The sequence below is a fragment of the Phocoena sinus genome, chromosome 4 (genome assembly GCF_008692025.1).
Source record: "Phocoena sinus isolate mPhoSin1 chromosome 4, mPhoSin1.pri, whole genome shotgun sequence".
NCBI lineage: Eukaryota > Metazoa > Chordata > Mammalia > Artiodactyla > Phocoenidae > Phocoena > Phocoena sinus.
In genome coordinates, this window is record NC_045766.1 from 15169490 (window position 1) to 15189912 (window position 20423).

Here is a 20423-nt window from a genome sequence, read left to right on the forward strand (position 1 = left end):
GGAGGATCAGTGAGGTTAACTTTGGCCTGCAAGCGCCATTTCATTGGTCAATTTTCAAACCCATGCATGTATTCTTGGTTTCCAAACCTGCACTCTTAATCACTGGATGCTACTGCCTCCCAACTTTATTGATCCCTAAGAAAGGAGGCCTCATAATCCTTAGATGCTCAAAAAAACAACCACCAACAGAGTAGGCTACCAGGCCTCTGAAGGAGATGCTTTCTTCTTTGTAGTCTTTTGTAGTCTTTGTAGTCTCCCATCCACGTCTAAGGGTCTGCCACTGTGTTTCTCTCTGTAAAGAAACTACATGGGCATGGAAGGAGGGAGAAGATAGCAGAACAGCCCTCAGCCCAACACTGTCCTGGGCACTGTCCCTGGTGGCCTGGGAGCTCAGTTGCTAGTCTCTTTGGGCAAGGAAGAGCCAGAACCCAACTCAGGAAGTGCCAGTGAAGGGCAAAGATGGCTTGACCCTGAGCAGACAGCTCTGTTAGCTTTGCCCTTTCATTTGAAGTACAGGTGGATGACCCTGAGCAGACAGTTGTGGTCAGACAGTTCCAGGGACAGGAGTCTATGGGCTCTGGCAGCATGACTGGGTTAAGGCCTGCCCACATTCTTTGTGAGACAGGCAGGTTCTGATCTGGGTGCTGGGCACTGGGGGGTGGGGGTGGGGTGTTATTCCTGAAGGTCTGGCTTGGACCTGCCTTCCAGCCACATCTGGCCTGTGGGAACTTACATATCACCCACACACGCCCCACGCATTGCCCCCCTTGGCTCTGCCCGGATGGTTTCCTCCACTGGGAAGGCCTCTCCCATCACCACCTGTGTAATTCCACCCACATGGGATGCAGACCTCACCTCCCTCCCTGGGAGGCCCTCCCTCATCACCTCATCAAGTACTTTGTCTGTCCCTCTGTTACACTGCCAGCCTTCCCTGCCTTGTGGGAGGCTGGGGTGTGTAAGGCAACCTCACAATAACCATATGCCCTTGCAGGGTCCATCCTGGGGTCGGCTCCCTGAACGGTTAACTCAGTACGTGTGCTCCTGTCTATGGACTGTACTTTCTCATCCTAAGATACACAGTGGCTTCATCCAGATCACTTTTTAAAGAGCTCACTCCTGTCAACCTCAATATATATCAGGCATGTTCTAAACACTGCAACATCTCTATTTCCCTATCATTAGCCCCTTTTTACAGATGAGGAAACTGAGGCACAGCAAGGATGAAGGTACTTGCCCAAGATCACTCAGCCAGTAGAGGAGGTGGAACCAGGATTAGACACAGGCTCTCTACTACCTGTGCCCACATGGTTAAACACGATGTTACACCCCTCTGGATGGGAGTCATAATCCATGTGTGTACTCTATGTAGTGCTTCTTCTTTTCCCCAAAAGAGCTCTTACCAATATTTTTTTAAGCAATCAAAACCATCTTAGAATCAAAGAATCATAGAGCTCTTTTTAATACCACCACCAAGACAGGCAGCTGTGGTGGCAACACCTGAGGCACTGCCCTAGGTCTCAAGGTTTCCCGCTGCAGAAAGTGTGCTTTTTTCAGCAGCGCATCCCCCTTGCCCACCCCCACCCGCTGGAGAGAGGAGGCCCACCTGTCCGCTGACTACAGGAGGGAGGGAGGGAGTGGGTGGCGAGGGGGCCGTGAGCATTTAAAGTTCAAGCTTCATCCTTGTCCTGACTGGCTGGGGGTTGTGGTCCTGGCACACACTCACCTGTGTCCACTCTGCCGTAGTCCACAAAGATCTGTAGCATGACCGAGCCCAGCAGGTACCCGAAAGCCGGTCCGAATACAGAGATGGCAAATAAGATGGCTGGAAAGGGGAGGAGGAAAGGAGGCTGAGAGGGATTGAGAGGGTGGCAGCCTCGGGCTCTCTCCCTTGCTGAGGGCTTCCTGAGACATCACCCCATCTGTCCCCTGGCCCTGACAGGTCCACACCTGTGGCATTTACTACAGGCACTCAAGATCCTGAGATGTGCGGAACCAAAGTTGTTTCTCCTCCAGCCAGATGCCAGAGAGATCCGCTTGCTGGGACAGAAGCGGCCTCCTCGGCATTTACAGATGCTGGCCCAGGTGCGTGCTGGTGGGCAAATCTCCTTGCAGGTACAGTGTGGCAGTGGCAGCCCTGGGGGAGCTTGTGAGCCACAGAGCCTGTGGGTGTGGTCTGTCTGGTCTGGGCCGTGGGCCCTGAGGATGCTCAGTGTGGCTTGTTCTAAGGGAAGGATTTGGTCAGTCAGATGGTCATGTGCTATCTGCTTTGCATATGCTTCTTTGAGGCCAAACTTCTCCTTAAGTGGATGGCTCAGAGAACATGTGTGCCCAGCCTGTGCCCAGACGTGACAGACGCAGTAGCTACTGCTGGTCGAGGAGCTGCCCGGTGCCTGCCCGGGGACCAAGGGCTCACATACATCACCTCAGGTACTCCTACGTCCCCAGTGCACAGAGACTGTGGGCCCCATCCTGTTGGTGAGGAGCTGGGGCCTGGGCTGGGACTCAAACCAGGTGTGTCAGATCCCCAGACCTCTGCACGCATTGGCTGGGCCACGTCAGGACCCGCCCCCATCCCGCAGCCCTCTTCAAGCCCGACTCACAGATGTACAGGGGCGAGTTGTTGGGCTCCGAGAAGTCGTCCACATAGGAGATCCCGAACGGCTGGATGGGCACCGTGCCGATGCCTGCCAGCAGCTGGGCCACCACCATCAGACCCCACATGCTGCTGGTCTCCTTCCGGGAGTCCTGGGTGCTGCTGTGGCACCTGCTGGGGGGCAGGCCCTGCCAGTGTTTCTGACAGAGCTCAGTCTGGAGGCGGCTGCTGTTCCCTGCAATGAGACAGAGGGCGCCGGTCACCCCCACCCTGGAGTCCTGGCCGCATCAGCTGGCTTCGAGACCCGGACTTTCTCTCAGGCCTTCTGGAGTGGAGGGGAGAGGGTGGGCTCCCTGCCCTGAGGTGGCGCAGCCCTTGTCGGGTGTGAGAGCCATCCTCGTCTCCCGGGGATCCATTCCTTCTCCTCTCTGGGTACAGGTGGGGGGCTGGGCATGCAGGGATCAGTACCTTCCTCCCTGGGAAAGAGGGAGCCAAGGTCAACACCCAGGCTTGTCGGCCTTCAGCGTCCCTGTGCGCAGCCTCAGGCTCGGGCCCCCAAGGTGTGGTTCACTTTAGCAGGACAGAGGTCATTCTGTCCCACAGAAGATGGTGTCACCCCCAGCCTGGGATGCTCGCCGGGGGTCATGACCCCCAGAGCCCTCACTCCTAGATGAACCCGGCATTGGGTCATGCTAAAGAGCCCTGTTGTCAAAGGCATTGAACGTGCTTACCCAACCTGGCAGCTCCCAAGGATCAAGAACCTGGGAAGCTGAAGGGACTTTGAGACCCTCTGGTTTAAACCCTCCTGTTACAGATGGGGGGCGAGGCTGCACCCACAGGAGCTAGGCTGCACCTTCTGTGAGGGCCCCAGAGGCCGCAGTGTGACCTGTGGGCACCAGTGCCTATGGCTTTGGGGACCTGGCCAGGCTGGACTGCCCCTCCCATGCCACTGTTTCCCATTTGGCTCACACTAAACAAAGAGCACTGTCAGCTCTCCGGGGCCTTGACGGCTCCTGAGGGCTTCTTTCCATGAGATACCTTCTTTTCCAGCCTTGTAGAAGCCAATGGAAACCGCTAACATCACTGATCCCTCTCCTTGGAGTCCCGTTTCACTCTCATTTGTGGCCCTCCCAGAGGTGGCAGAGCTCTGAGCTGGGTGGGCCTCAGAGTCCCACAGAGAGGAAAAGTGAGGGCCGTGGACGGGATATGTCCATCACACTAGACTCTGCCCAGTGCTGTTGAGTTCCGGGCTACCCTGGACGGTGGGGCTGGGGAGGGATCTGCCCTCCTATCGTCCCCTAACCTCCTGCAGACACACGTGCTTGTCCAGCCTGGCCCCAGCATCTCCTGTCCTCTATACTAGTGCCTGTGTAGGACATGTTTAAAAACCACTGGCCTAGGGGGCTCCCCCATCGATCAGGGGGCCCCTTGGCAAAGTGGGCCAAGACGCCTGTCTGGCTGAGGTCATCCAGACCTGACACCAGCCGTGTGCAGGGGAGCTGTGTGCACCCAGGCCAACGACCAGCCCCAGACGTTTGGGAGTGTCCCTCTGTACCTTCACCCTCCCACTCCACACCCGCTGTCCCACCTTTCAATTCAGGGTTTGGATAGAGAGTGGTCTAACCACATGGGTAAATAGAAGGCGCCTCTTAGAATTAGAGTGGGGAGGTAGCCTTACTGACATGCAAAGACAGCTGTAACATCTTGTAGAGTCAAAAAATAACTAGTAGGGCTTCCCTGGTGGCACAGTGGTAGAGAGTCCGCCTGCCGATGCACGGGACGTGGGTTCGTGCCCCGGTCCGGGAAGATCCCACATGCCGTGGAGTGGCTGGGCCCGTGAGCCATGGCCGCTGAGCCTGCGCGTCCGGAGCCTGTGCTCCGCAACGGGAGAGGCCACAACAGTGAGAGGCCCGCGTACCGCAAAACAAACAAACAAACAAAAACTAGTAGTTTGGAGAAGAATATGATCCCTCATTTATAAAATGTATGCGGCCTGATGGAATATACAGAGAAAAACTCTGGAAGACCATGGTTCTCTCAGGGTGACGGGATTGTGATGATCTTTGTGTGTGTGTGCTTGCCTCAGTGTACTTTCTAATTTTTCTATAATGAACACAAGATACTTTTGAAATGAAGCAACAGTGAAAGCTTTTAAATTAAAAATATTTTTTTCATAAAAATATATAGCCAAAATGTAAAAATGTCTCTCTCACTTCTTATTTCTTTGTTCCACAGCCATTGCCCTAGGCCTGCAAAAGTCAGGCCCATCACACTAGGGCCCACCCCACCTTCCCTGACGCCTCTCCTTGCTTGTGTATTGGGGCTTTCTCTGACTTACACGCTTTACTGTAGAGATCCAAGTTCCAGCGCCAGAATTTTTAAGCTTCTATTTACTGCACAGGCAGACACTGCCAAGGCTGTGACGTACATTTTGTCCTGTTCACAGGGGTTATTGGCCCACATAAGTGGCTGATCTGGGGCAGAGCTGGTATTTGAACCCATATGTGCCTGACTCAAAGTCCTTAATGAAATCGAATCTGAAATGGCAGTTTTGAAAAGACACAACACACATTTTTCAGGGATGCAGGAGCCAGGCCTGGGGAGATTCCTCTACCCATCCCTAGTTACATTCAAACACATGAACCCTCTGACCTCTGTAAGTGGCTGGGAACTTCCTCCCAGGTAGAGGTATCCTGGAAAGGGGCTGGCTGCTGGGAGTTTTGCTGAAATCCGAGACAAAGAGACGAAACAAACACATGGTATAAAGAGTCAAGAAATTGGCTTTGGTGAAATAAGCCAGACACAGAAAGACAAATACTGTATGATCTCACTTATATGTGGAATCTAAAACAGTCAAACACAAAGAAGCAGAGAGTAGAATGGTGATCGCCAGGGGCTTGGGGGAGGGGTAACTGGGGAGGTGATGGTCAAGGGTATAAGGTTTCAGTTATGTTAGATAAGTTCTGGAGATCTACTAGACAGCATAGCGCCTCTAGATAACAATACTGCGCTGTATACTCAAAATCTACTAAGAGGGTAAAACTTAAGTGTTCTTAACACACACAACACTAATAAAGGGGCAGGAGGAAACTTTGGGGTGTAATGGATATGTCTGTGGCTTTGATGATGGTGGGTTTCATGGGTATATTCATCCTCAAATTCGTTAAGTTTTATACATTACTATGTAGAGCTTTTTACATGTCAATCATATCTCAACAGAGGTTTTTTTTTTTTTTTAAAGAAAGAAAAATTGGTTTTAGCCCCAGGTAGCTGTATGATCTTGAGCAAGTTTCTGAACCTCTCTGAGCCTCAGTTTCCCTTTAGGCAGAGACCATAAGGTGGCCGGATAGGAAGAGTCCCTATGGGTCATTAAAGTGCTAGAAGGCTATGGTTCCAGAAAGGGGAGCAGGCATGAAAAGTTGGACACGCTGGTTAGTCAGCATGGCTGATGGCTGTGCCTGCCCCTTTGTGGGAAGGCTGGTGTGCCTCAGTGATGCTGCAAGGGCCTGATTCTCAGGATCGTCACTTTAGTCTGGAAGCACAAAGCTGTGAAATGTTCCTGCTGAGAAAGAGCCACTCCTCACCACACTCAGGAGCCCTCCCACCAACACTGCCCCATGTCCAACACTCAGAGACGGGGCTGTGGTGCTGGCAGACTCACGCCCATCCCCAGGGGGAGGCCCAGGTGGCTGTGGGCTGGCAAGGCCCATAGATGTTGGAGCGGCTGGACTGGGAGCCTGGGACCTGGGTTCTAGTCCTGGATCTGACTCCTCACGTCAGTGACCTTGACTTTGAGGACCTCAGAGGATTCTGGGGAAGGGGCCATGCACTGTAGAGGGCGGGCGGTAGCCGGAGGGCCAGGCTCACAGCACACTCCGTGCCCTCAGTGCGGCAGCCACACGGACACCCCAGCGGGTGAGCGTTTACACGCTGTGGGCTGTGCTAGTCTTTAGAAAAAGACCCCACTACCCTTCTCAAGACCATATGGGCAGGTTCAGGAATGAGGGCAGAGCTGGTTGCCTGGCCCTGGCCACCCTCTGACCCGTGCTACCAACTGGCCAGGTGCAGCTGTGTGGTCACTCAAACGGTTGGCCACTCGCCCTGCTCACCTCCCTCTGCCAACTTTGACTGAGGTGACACACATCCAAAGGGTTCGTAAATTAAAAAGCTGCTCAAATGGGCAAGTTCTCAAATGGGCATTTCTTTTCAGAAGATTCAAACAAATTTCGAGTAGATTTTGTATGAGGAAATGAGCACAGTTTGGAGTTCCCTAAAACCGTGGGCTACTGTCACTTGCAAATGTGTTTGGCTGAGCTGCCTGTCTCTGTCTAGGTGTGACAGCAGCTCCCTGTCACATGTTGTCTTGTGGGCTATGGAGTGGCAGGGCCAGGTCTCCCTTAAGTGCAAGGGTGGAGTAAAGATCCCCCAAAGGCAAATGACCACACTGGGAAAGAGGTGCAAAGAATTGGCCCCTGCTCCCAGGGCAGCCACTGAAGGACCACACCCAGGCCCGTCAGCTCCCATGGACGATGCCTGCCTCACAGGGAAAAGCTGGGATGCTAAGACCTGAAAAGACACCTGGACACACCTCCCAAAGCCTTCTGTCTGCTGTGCTACATACATCATCAAAGAAGCAACCGCAATGTTGCCAAAATATTGGTCAAATCAAAACCACAGTGAGATACCATTTCATACCCTTCAAAAAACAGAAAACAAGTGTTGGGTAAGATGTAGAGAAATTAGAGCCCTTGTGCATTGCTGGTAAGAATGTAAAATAGTGCAGCCACTGTGGAAAACAGTATGGAAGCTCTTCAAAAAAAATTAAACATAGAACTACCATATTATCCAGCATGTACACTCCTGGGTATTTACCCAAAAGAATTCAAAGCCAGGACTTGAACAGATATTTGTACACTGGTGTTCATAGCCAGATTATTCACAACAGCCAAAAGGTGGAAACAACCCAAATGTCCATCAGATGAATGGTTAAACATAATGTGATATACACATGCAATGGAATATTACTGAGCCTTAAAAAGGAAGGCTTAATACACATGCTACATACAAAATGAATGAACCTTGAAGATATCATGCTAACAGAAACAAGTCAGACACAAAAGTACAACCATTGCATGATTCCATTTATATGAGGAACCTAGAATAGACAAATTCATAGAGACAGAAAGCAGAATGGTGGTTGCCAGGCAGGGGCTGGGGGAAGGGGGAAGAGGGAGTTAGTGTTTAAGGGGCACAGTTTCCATTGGGAAAGATGAAAAAGCTCTGAAGATGGATGGTGACAATGGCTGTACAACAGTGTGAAAGTACTTAATGCCCTGAATTGGACACGTTTAAATAGCAAATTTTATGTTATATATATTTTACCACAATAAAAAATACAGCCTGGTATCCACAGCGTACCAGAGAGCATGTGGGGAGGCACCAAACCCAGTGCTGTTGGGGAGAGGGTTTGGGAAGGATTCCCAGAGACAATAGCCTCTGAGCTGAGAAGAATCAGCAAGAGACAGAAGAGCAGTGCTGAGGAGGGGAGAGCTCAGAGGTTCAGCGGGGTCGGTATGCAAACACCACCAGGGCGAGGCCCAGCTGCTCCTGGAGGGCTGCTGTGTCCCGCAAAGGGGCCTGGATTACATCCTAAGGAGAGCCCAGAGGGTGACGATCAGGAGGGGGGGCAGTACAGCTAACACACTGGAGGGATTAACCAGTTTTCTAAGGCCCGTGTGTAAAGAGCAGAACTGACCCAGCCAAGAGCTACTTCGGTGGTAAAATAGGTGAGGCTGAGTGTTGCATGAGAGGCAGGCAGGGAGTGCTGATCTACTCCACGGCTGCGAGCATGGGGATGCTCGGCCCACAGCGGGTGTGTGAGATACACAAGGCCAGGCTGGCTGTACGGAAGCAGGAGCCTCAGAAACAAAGGGCCAGAGAATAAGTGTTTCTTTTCAGAGCTCTAGTTCTTGCTTTTGCTGATTCTTATTATTTTACTAAAGTCACATTTATTAGAACATTGTTGCTGGCAAAATTATTTTTTGTGTGCCATTTAGCGGTCATCAAAGATTGTAAAAATGTTGACTGGCTTATTAAGTCTTTACATGGCATGTTGCACAGTGCAACAATGCCACAAAAATCCTCATGAAATTTCACCTAATGAAGTGTCCAGGAGGCAAAATTCTCTGGGGATCTTTTAACTGTTATCATTAACTTGTAGAACGTCAGATTACATGTCAGAAACTAACTGCCTTTATTAAAAATGTGTATTTGGGGACTTCCCTGGTGGCACAGTGTTTAAGAATCCGCCTGCCAATGCTGTAGACACAGGTTCGAGCCCTGGTCCGGGAAGATCTCACATGCCGCAGAGCAACTAAGCCCGTGTGCCAAAACTACTGAGCCTGCGCTCTAGAGCCCGTGAGCCACAACTGCTGAGCCCGCGTGCCACAACTACTGAAGCCTGCACGCCTAGAGCCCTTGCTCCCCGACAAGAGAAGCCACCATAGTGAGAAGCCCATGTGCCACAATGAAGACTAGCTCCCCACTCGCCACAACTAGAGAAAGCCCACGTGCAGCAACGAAGACCCAACGCGGCCAAAAATAAATTAATTAAAATAAATAAATTTTTTAAAATGTGTACTTTAAAAGATAATCAATTGGCCCCAAATTAAATCCAAGTCTACTGAGATCTTCTTGGGCTATTCTACATTCCAAATTGATTCAAGATCTCCCAACAAACTCTCTAAATGGGGCCAAATCCACCCCAGACCAGGCTGTGACACAAGCGAAAGGGAAAGATCAGTTCCTCCACCTGGGAAGCAGCAGCTTGCTCTCCGTCCTGGAGGCGGGGTGCGGCGGTGGGGAGGACCCGCTGCTCCCTGACGTGTTGTGTTGTGGTGAAGGTGTTTGTCAGAGACAAGGTCTGAGCTTTCCAGGAACTCACGCCTGGGCCTCCCTGCGGTGATGGCCGTGGCCAGCTCACTCTGGTGAAGACAGAGTCTTCTAGAGTTTAGAACGTTAGGCTCTTCTCTTAAAAAGAAGAAGACAGGGCTTCCCTGGTGGCGCAGTGGTTGAGAGTCCACCTGCCGATTCAGGGGACGCGGGTTAGTGCCCCGGTCTGGGAGGATCCCACGTGCCGTGGAGCAGCTGGGCCCGTGAGCCATGGCTGCTGAGCCTGCGCGTCCGGAGTCTGTGCTCCGCAGCAGGAGAGGCCACAACAGTGAGAGGCCCGCGTACCGCAAAAAAAAAAAAAAAGAAGACAGTGATGGAGTGAGAAGACCTGTATCAGGACCCATTGGCAGAACGGTGGGACTCAGCTTTCTGCAGCCCACCCCACCCCTCTCCTCCCTGGAGCAGAAGAGCTCGGGCCACGTGAAGGAGAGAGCAACCTCTCCCCGCTCCTCAGGTGTTCCAGCAAAGGCCCCGCACCCAGTCCTCTCCTTGGACTTAGAGAAGCTCACCACTCTCCTTCTCCCACCTGCCCACCATCAGATCCTGTGATATGGTCAGAGAAACGCCTGCTTCTTCCAGCTACCACAGACTCGGGGGCCACCCGCCTCCGCCTTGAGGGGCCTGCGTAAGGGAGGGAGGGGGTATGTTCGAACTGGCTGTCAGTCTGTTTCTCATCTTCCCTGAGGTCCACTTCTGGAAGGCTCAAGTTTGTCAGAGCACATTCTTCTTCCCACAAGACACCAGAGGTCTAGCCGTGCCAGTTTTCACAGGGCTAACTAGAAACAATTCGGGACCTCTCCCCTCCTCCAGCTACCCACCCCCCACCAGCCCAGATGTATGCCAGTCAACCCTCTGACTCATCCCACAATTTACATACGCAGAATTTCAGCTCTAATTTCTGAACCCCTCCGTGGGTTTGCAAAGTGGGGACGCGGTGGCAGAAAGGGCTACCTCCCTGGAATGGGACCCACGGAGATGGGTGGAACTGGGCAGACTAAGGCCTGGCCTCTCCATTGTTCAAGGACACACGTTCCAGGTGCGGCCAGGCTGAGGCCAGCGGGCTGTCAAGGGTCTAATAAGAGGTCTCTGCACAAAGATACAGCGCTGGGGTCAAGAGAGGACCCTAGAAGGGTTGAGCAACATAGGAAGGCTGTGGCGAGTGGCCTTTCCTTTGAGTAGTCCTTCTTGTCTGGTAGAGGAAAGAGGGAATTGTGCCAGGAAACAAGAGGGCAGCACCTTGAGAGCCACCCATTACCTCCCTGCTCGGAAGGGGGCACTGTTTGCGGGTGAGTAGGGCCACATGAGGAGGAGGTTAGCAAGGCCCAAACTTCAGAAGCGACCCATAAGAGAACAACAAAGGCAGCAGTGTTTCCAGAGAGTATTCTGGAAGCGTGGCCAAAATACCAAGCCTCGAGCTATCAGCAAACTCCTGGAACCTCATTCAGAATGTTCCACTCTGAAAGACCTATTTCCTCATCCTCCTAAATTCAGCCACTCAACAGTTCTTCCCGAAACTCTGGCCACGCCCACCGGCCAGCCTGGAACAGGCTGTCCCGAACTTACCCATGATTGAGATCTCAAAGTCATTTATAAAGTGACCTGTTTGCATATCAGAAGTGATTGGGTCCCCATGGAGTTCACTTGTCAGTCCATCGTGCCCCTGTGATAACATGTGTTCTCTTCCAACTAGACTAAGCCTCCACTTAGAAAATGATTTCTATGGGCACGTGCATTCTGACTTTTATTTTGGGAAACTAGGAGAGCATATTCTTCTGCACTAGCTGGGGGTTGACAGCTGGTGGAGCAGTGCAAGGAATTCATATTTTGAAGTCAGACAGACCGGGTTCAAATCTTGGTTCCACTGCTCACCGGTCAGGGGACTCTCAGAATCTTAGTCTCTTCATCTCCAAAACAGATACAGATAATCATACCTACCTTGTAACATTCTTATTCAGATGCAAATGAATAACAATGTCATAACCTGGGATATAGTGATCACACAGTAAGATACATATTCATCCAAATAGGCCAGAAACGGAGAAATTTAAACAGATGAGGGAGATGGCAGAACCCTGGAGACAGGCATTATGGCCCAGGTTTTTAAGGACTTGGGGACTGGATCCAGAAACTTAGAGACAAGTAAGATCAGCGCTGGTCACTAGCAACGGATGGATGTAACAGAGGGGTTGAGGGCAAGTGGGTTGCTTGCAAGGATTCACATCCATGCAGGAAAAGAGTGAGCTTAGGTGAGTGGAGGAAGAGGGATCCCCTGCTCTGCTCTCAAGACTGACTTTCCGAGACTGAGACTGAGGCTGGACGCCCCTTCCGCACCGCCACCCTGGCACTAGAGGGGCCTTGGGGAAATGCCTACTTGTATTGAGGAGGCCATGTGACCAGTGAGCTGGGCATGAGAGGGCAGGTCCACTGTGCGCTGTGTGACAGGCTGGGCACCACGCTGCTGGCAAGGGGCTTGCCTCAGCCCCACCCTACCCCCCTCCCCACACACGCGCCCGCCCCTGAGGAACTGCCACCAGGCCTCGGAAAGAGGCATCACCCAGCTCAGCTCATCATCAACACTGTTTGTTAGTGGATAGGAGGGAAGCAGGACACACCCGAGGCAACAGGATGGCAGCTCAGAGCCATTTAATTTTACTCTTCAAACAGAATGTGCACCCCCCCAGTTGGGAGTGAAGCAGAACTTATTGTTCACAGATTTATTAACAGGCTAATGAGAAGCAATTTGAAGGGGGAAATAAAAAAAAGGGGATTAGCTGAGCCAACATGAGTTCATCAAGAGTCAGTCCTGCCAAGCCAAGCTCATTTCCTTTGTTAATGGGGCTCCCAGACTGGCAGGAAGCCAGAACACGGTGTTACTTGAGTGGAGGAAGCCTTCTGACAAAGCCTGTCATGATATCCTGACAGATATCCAGACCAGAGGTGGACACGTGGCTGAGTCCTCGAGGGAGAACTGCTCAAGGCGTGCCCAATGCAGGCGTGGATGGGCCAGTGTGACCTGGGAGACACCACGCAGCACCGCTGTCCCAGACCTGGGGACAGCTGAGAGCAGCTGACAGATTTGTGAAGGACATGAATGGTGTGAAGCCAGTGGCAATGGCAAATAAGACAGTCCAAAGGCTGAAAATTCAAAATGAGATCCCAGGCTACAAGGAGGGGCTCCAGCCAAAGGGACTGAATCTTCTGGAGTCAGCTGCGGCTGCTGTACCAAAGAATCATAGCCTGGGAGGCTTACACACAGCGGAATTATTTCTCACAGTTCTGGAGGCAGGAAGTCCAAAATCGGGGTGCCAGCCTGGTGGGGCTCTGGTGAGAGCCAGACTGCTGACTTCCCGCTGCACCCTCATGGGTGCAGACAGCTCTCTGGCCTCTTCTACAGGGTCACGAATCCCAACATGGGGCTCCACTTCCATGACCTCCCTGCCTCCAAATACCTGACTTCTCTTTGCCGTCTCCCCCTTTAGATCTCTGAGCCTCACATCCCGTGACGGTGGCCAATCCAAGCTCTGAACCCTCAAAAGTCCTTTTGTTCCTGAGAGAAAGAAACTGCTTCTGCTGGTTTCCTGCCTCGTGGTGTGGGTCGCTCGCTGCCCGAATGTGCCTGCTTGTTCCCTAGTCAAGCCTTTGGGCCACAGGAGGTGTCTGGGCACAGCAGCCTTGAGTGTGGCAAGAAGAGCAGAAGCTGCTCCCTGTGTCCTCTGGGGGTCCTTGGGGGCCCAAGGCCTCAGGCAGGAGGCATCAATGGTTTCTTCAAACCACAGTGCCCCAGGGGACAGGGGCTGGCACCCTGCTTCTGTGGGGCTATCCCCGACTTCCTGACTGTTTTTCTGGGGCAACCATAGCCACTGGAATAGTAACCAGCCTTCCTTTTCCACCCTGGCTGATGACTCTCCCCAGGAGACCCTCCCTGCTGCCTTGGGTGGGCCCAAGACACACAGTCCACCAGGGGTCCCTGGGACGCCGCTCTCCCCAGAGGAGCAGGACGCAGGATGCAGCCTGGCCCCTAGGCGTCCCTCCTCTCCTCACCAGACATGGAGCAGGCCTGCAGCCCCCAGCCTCACCCCTGAGCAAGGGAAGTGAGGAACAAGCCTCCAGGGGAGGGGGGAGTCACCCCCAGGTCTCTCCTGGGGCCAGGGCTGGAGACCCAGAACAAGGGATCCCGCCTCCAGGCCAGCCAGGGTGGGTCGTGACTCTCCCACAAGACAAACGTTAAGAGAGCCTGACAGAGGCAAACGCTCTCAGGTCAGCCGCTGGGGCCATGCCTTGGAGATGCCCGTTCTCCGCGGCCCCAGCTCCTTCCCCGGCCTTCCCCTGACACGCAACACAGCAGCCTGGTGTCTTCTGTCATTTCTCCACACGCGTTTCTCTTCTTTCCTATACTGTGTGTTGGAAATGGGTTCCATATCAGGTCTCGTTAGCTTAGCTGTGCTCATCCGTTCAGGGCTGTTTCCCTCTCAGTTGACTTGATAACACCCACGTGTTTTGTGACTCGCCCCCCCCGCTGCTTCCCCCCCTTTTCAGGTTAAACAGATCCAGCTGGCAGGGCCATGCACCTCCCGCTCGACCGTCTACCCACTCTCTGCCCCCAGCACACCCATGCTCCCCCCGCCTCCCTAGGCACTTCCACCCTAACAGCGGCCCTGCTGTCCCCCTCGTCCGTCCCCGCCTCCACCTCCACACCCACGCAGACCCCACACCTTCCACCACCGCCCCCCCTCCACTGCTGGCCACCTCCTCACAGAGGAATGCCTCCCTCACACACACTCACGCTTCCCCTGCAGACACACTCCCTTCCCCCACAGTTCCCAGCGGGTCCCTCTGGCACGGCTGGGTGCTCCCCGCTGAACTGCCCTGAGCTCAGGGCCCCTGAGCGGCTCCCCCAGTGGAAGGACCCTGCGTGGCACTGGGGTTCTGCTCCAGGCCGGCGTGTCCTCCACCGAGGAAGGGGCACCGTCACTCAGGAGCCCGAGGCTCCCGTCCCCAGGCCTGCCCACCACCCTCCTGCCCAGGGACGCCTCTGATGAACGGAAGTGCGTGAGGGACTGGCAACTTCATGAGCAGAGGACTAGAAAGCCACTCTTCCCTTTCTTTTTTTGACTGCTCCAAAAATACAACAGACTCCCCCCTGCCCTGCTCCTCCCACAGGAAGCCCCTCCTGTGTGCATCCATTGTCTGGGTGGGGCTGACTTCCCTCTAGACTTGGCTCAGGACCTCTCACAGGTTACACCTACTCCTACCAGACACTTGTTTCCGAAGACCCTTCTCTTGTCTCCCGGGAGAAATGGTCTCGGGTTGGCCTGTTTCCCACCTATCCAAACCTCTCTGAGCCTTCCAGAAGTGGTCTTAGAGGCTTTGGCTTGGTGGCTAGGCTTTTCTCTAAAGGCGCCAGGCGTATTTCCGGACCCCACTGACATTTAGAAAATCTAAACATTCATAAATGTCTGCATGGCCTTTTTAAAATTAGCCATGAGTTGTTAAAGGTCTCTATGATTCCCACAATATTCAGCTCCTCTTTAATTTTTTTCCCTGAAATACAGAGTTACTTTTCATTTCCCATGTTCATTTCTGGAGCAGCTTTGCTCCAAGGGGAAAGAGTCAGCAGTCAACACATGATAATAGGTCTGGGGGTCCTTGCTCATGAGGAAGAGATTTCAAATACCACATCAAGGGCAGGCAAAGAGAAATGTGCTGAACAGCTAACATGGGCGAAGCACTTTACCTATACTATGTAGTTTTAATTTTGCCCTCAGAACACACTGAAAGTGGAGGTATTATTGTTCCCACTTTACAGATGAAGAAACTGAGGTTCAGAAAGATGAACAGAGCTTGCCTAAGCAGACTTAGCACCTAAATGGCTGAGCTGGGATTTGAATGTCTATGCTCTCTCTACCCAGCATACCAGGTGGCTCCAACTTAAGGGTCTGGGAATAGAGCAGAACAGCAGCCTAAGCTTCAACCAAGAGAAATCCCATGCCTCACATGTAAAGGCGCAGCAAGGACTATACCAAGGAAGGGGCCCCGCTCTGGCTAGAGCAGAGGACAGCCGTACAGTGAGGACCAGGGAGAAGCTGCCTTCAAATGCCCGCAGGACACCCAGCGCATTGGCTGTGAGCTGTCAGCCTCTCCAGAGGAAGCAGGCGCTTCCTCATTTGGGACCCTAGTTATCCAGCATATTACATGTATTGTTCCCAGCACCGCTTGTTATAAAAGCCGCCGCTTAATGGTTACTGCATGTGCCAGCCCCTTGGCTAAATTCAGAGCATGTATCCTTCGGCCCTCGCAGCCCTGCAGGGGAGGGTCCATTTTATGCAGGTAGGAACTGAGGCTCAGCTGCGGAGGAAGTGGCCCAAGGCCATGCTGTTAGGGGGTTTCAAAGCCCAGCTTCAGACCCCGGACCGTCCAGATTCATGACATAATTCAGGGTGGCGCGTTTAATGAAATTTGTGTGTGCCTGATGGCCCTGCATAATTTAAAACTGAAGTTCCCATAGGAATACATTTGAAGTAAGAGTCGTATTTCAAACTTTTCCCACGAAGTGAGATTTTATGAATATTTTTGTTTGCACATATTAGCATAGCACACGCCCCCGCTGTACTGGCACCCACAGCTCCAGCTAGATCCCAAGGATGTGGCTCCTGGGCCAAAGTCCTCCTTATCCCAACCCCCCTGGCACTGGGAAGATGCCCTGAAGGTAGCCCAGCCCTGAGCACTTGCAGCTGCTGCTCTGATCCCAGCCAGCGTAAAGGAGACTGTGTCCTATTGTCGCAAATAGAATTTACACAAACAAAAAACAACAAAGCTCACGCTCCTGGACAGCGACTCCTCCCTGCAGGCTGGCAGGCGAGCTGTGGTCCCTCTCACAGTCCCCTTCTTCCCTCTCTCCGTGGAGATGGGCTAAGAGCACTGAGGCAGAGAGTGTGCCTCAGAGCAGGGAGGATGGCGGTGGAAAGGACCCAAGACGCCCATCCCTAACAAGCAGCAGAGTGATTGCTTTCAGAGGCCCGCAGGTCTCCAGCCACTCCCCGTGGTGGCTGCTCTGCGTGATGCAAATACCCTTGGCATTTAGCCCAGCTGGGGGAGCCAGCCCCAGGCTAAGCAGGCCATGGTGTGTGGCGCCTAGCAGGATGCCCTCCCGGAAGCCTGGCCCCAGCACCCCAGGTTCCCTTGCTGACGGGGAAGGGCAGACACCATGTGTCTGGAGCAGGCTTGGCACATGGCTCTCTGAGGTGGCCAGCAACTCCTGACTCTCCTTCAGAGCTGGCCTCAGACCCCTTGTCTAGACCGAGGGGGAGAAAGAGCTTAGACCCCTAAGCTTGGGTCTGTCTTCCTCCTGGGCCTATTTGAAGCAAGACTCAGGCTTAAAGAGTCCAAATAGATCCAAGGCCACAGTGAATTTATGGTAATCATCAGTGATCAGTCTACTGGTGATTGCAAGGAAGGTGGGGAAAAGATTCCCAACCCAACAAACATTTCATCATTACACATCACTGTTCCTCCATTCTTTTTCCATTCCAGCTACCCACCTCCCCACTGTAGGTCTCACAGCCTATAAAGCATTCCTGTTTGGCATTCTAAGTGACTCCCCTCTTGGATCTGATCTGCATATGTGACTAAAAACAAGCCTGGTATTTAAGCGAACAGGAATCAGTTACACCTCCGCACATCCCCCGGTGGCCCGGCTATCCTCAGACATCTTCAACTCCAATACAGCAGACCGAGAATAAGCATTTAGGGACTGGGTCTCTCACTTGCTGCTCCTCACAAAACCACTGCCACATACCATATCCCTTCAAACAAGTACAAATTGATCCCACGCCAATACATTATCATAAATTTGGCTCCAAAGCAGTGATGTTCCCAGGGTGCCAAGTAAATGCAAATACAAAACCACCCTTGGGGCTATTTCCTACCCAGACCACACAAAATTTCCACAGGGGGAAAAAAAATCCCCCTGCCAATGACCACACCATCAAACATTACAGAACACAAAGGAAACACTCCACCATAAACAAGAGCAAGCAGACACAGAATGTGGGAGGATTAGCAATCTCAAAATTTGCGCTAATAAAACAATCCAAAAATGACTATAAAATAAATACATTTAAAATAGTTGAAGAGGGCTTCCCTGGTGGCGCAGTGGTTGAGAGTCCGCCTGCCGATGCAGGGGACACAGGTTCGTGCCCCGGTCCAGGAAGATCCCACATGCCGCGGAGCGGCTGGACCCGTGAGCCATGGCCGCTGAGCCTGTGCGTCCGGAGCCTGTGCTCCGCAGCGGGAGAGGCCACAACAGTGAGAGGCCCGCGTACCGAAAAAAAAAAAAAAAAAAAAAAAAAAAAAATAGTTGAAGAAACTAAAATGAAAATAGAAATCATAAGGAAATACCAAGAAACCATGAAAATAGGGCAGATAGATTTGAAAAGCTATTTGAAAATAATGCTAAAGGATGTACTTCAGGAAAAAGGAAGTTAAATCAACAAGGGTGGGTGAAATGCAAGAAGCAACGGTGAGCAAAGAAACCAGTAAACTTGTGGGTAAATATAAATAAGTACTGAACTATTTATAAATAACAACTGTATTAATAATGACCACCGGGAGGAGGGTAAAGACAGGCAGAGCTAAAATATAGTCAACAATAACATGGAAGATGGGAGGGGATGCTGGGCATCCAAACATCCCAGGATCCCACCAAAAGCACAGGAGGATTGAGTGGGTGTCTCACAAAGTTGGTTGGGGTGCTTCTGGGGCAATGGATACCACTCTGGGCTATGCTGTCCTCTCCCACCAGAAAGTTTCTTCAGCTTTTCTCCCCAGAGCGTATCTGTAAGTCAGAACCTACAGAATCATGTACCCTCATCCCCTTGAAGCAAGAGTGGGAGATCACTTACCCATGCTGGTCACGGTGTATTGGTAAGGTTCTGAGAGGAAGTGTGGGAGGGTGAGGACAAAGGCCCCCGAAGCCAGGAGGAGACCCCCCATGCCGATCAGCCGCGGACGGTGCACCCGGCTGCCAAAGTAGCTGACAAAGATGATGAGGATGGCGTTGCTGATCTGCAGAGAGAGCAGAGGAGCCAAATGAGACCAGAGGCTCTGTCCTCACCCACCCACAGAGTGGACCGGACTGTCACAGCAGAGAGGCAAGAAGCTGCCTGGTGTCACCCAAGGGCCCAAGCAGAGCTGTGGTGCCAGCTTTGCCGGGAGGGCCAAGCATGCAGTTTCAGCTTTCCCCTGTTGTCAGAAACCCTTCCCAGCCTCAGCCTTCTAGACCAGACCAAGAGAAGTATCTAGAGACCATGGGAAGCTCAACCATTAGGACCAAAGCTTTTGGGGCCAAATTCAAGAAAGCTTCCTATTCTGGCTGGCTCCTAGGAACAGTACGTGTTCCCTAACTAAACTCCCTAAGGACTCTGAGTTCATAGTCAGAATAACCACCAAGCAACCTTCACTATCTCATTTCATCATGCAACAAGTCGCATTTTTGCAGACGACACAATTGGGGCTCAGAATATTAAGTAACTTGCCATGTCCATGAGGTCAGGAGGCGGCTCAAACAAGGACTGCCTGAGTTTAAAGAGCCCCGCCTTAACTACAGTGGTCTGCTGCCCCTTGGAGAAGTGAGTTTCTGCCCCAGCAGCTCTGCTCCTAATCGGCTCTGGCCCTCCCTGGGTTGGCTTCCACCTCTGTGAATGAGGGATGAGGACTAAAGCGCCCTAAGTCCCTTCCCGGGTGGAAACACCAGTAACTCATGTTCCTGGTGCTCCCTGGAAAGCGTGCTCTCTGAGCCCCACCCAGAGCCAAAGAGGGGAACCGAAGGCCCCAGCTTGGGGAGCAGGGTCTTAAATGGTAAAAGGGGTGCTGGCAGATCTTCTGACCTTGACTCCGTCCAAAGAGATGGTCCTCTGCCCCAGAAGGTGAGTCCACCTGAACCAGAGGAGCCCTGGATGTCAGCACTCATAGCCCCTACTCTGTCCACACCACAGTCTCCTTCCGGCCTTTAAAGCAGGTGTCCCTGTCTCGGGAAATAGGGACCAGAGTCTTGGTATGTGGCTCTTGCCAAGATTGTCAATGACCTCCTCATTGCCAAGTCCGCTGGCCAATTCTCAGTTCTCTTCTCTCTTGATCTCTCAGCAGCATTTGATTCAGTTGACAGTTTCTGCCTTCCTGAAACACTCCTTTCCCTAAGTTTCCATGACACCATGTTCTCCTAGTTTGCTGCCCCTCGTTGCTCCTTCTCAGTCTTCTCGGCTGGTTCCTCTTCACCTCCCTGATCTCTCAACTCTCAGAGCTCAGTCCCCCCACCTCTGCTCTTGTCTTGGGAGCTCAGCCAGTCCTATGGCTTTCCTTGTTCTGTATGCGCTTCTGATTCCCACAGGCCCGGCGCATCCCAGAGCTCATTCCTCACCTTCCACCCAAAACCTGGTGCCCCCCTCCCCAGTCCTCCTCCTCTCAGTAGATGGCACCTCATCCTATGAGTGGCTCAAGCAAAACGTCTGCGCATCATCCTCGACTGCCCTTTCACACCGACATCCAACCACCAGCAAATCCCATTGGCCGGGCCCTCAATGGAAGCCAACCACTTCTCACCACCTCCACCACTACCACCTGGTCTCAGCCACCATGGCACCCTTCTGAGCTTTGCCTTCTACCCACTGCCACTCTTGCCTCAGAGCCCTCTATTCTCCTCCTAGCGGCCAGAGTGGTCCTGCTGAAATGTCAGACCGTGTTCCCTCTGCCCAAATCCGATACGGGAACAAAAACAAAGTCGGTCCCAGAGCCTCTGAAGCCCTGAGGAGCCTGTCCCCTGCCCCATCACTGCTCTGACCTGCTCGCCTTCTGTCCCCCCCACTTCCTCCACCCCAGCCACTCT

The 20423-nt window shown here is 52.7% G+C and overlaps 1 protein-coding gene across 2 annotated transcripts in view; it reads right to left on the reverse strand.

The window, feature by feature from the left end:
* SLCO2A1 (solute carrier organic anion transporter family member 2A1) overlaps positions 1-20423 on the reverse strand; it is an 85771-nt gene that overhangs the window by 17401 nt on the left and 47947 nt on the right. For both annotated transcript variants that reach the window (XM_032631378.1, XM_032631377.1), the window contains exons 3-5: positions 18445-18607; positions 2601-2828; positions 1724-1822 (exon numbers count right to left, since the gene is read on the reverse strand). In XM_032631378.1, coding sequence (XP_032487269.1) covers positions 1724-1822; positions 2601-2828; positions 18445-18607 — 490 coding nt within the window. The remainder of the gene's footprint in view (positions 1-1723; positions 1823-2600; positions 2829-18444; positions 18608-20423) is intronic.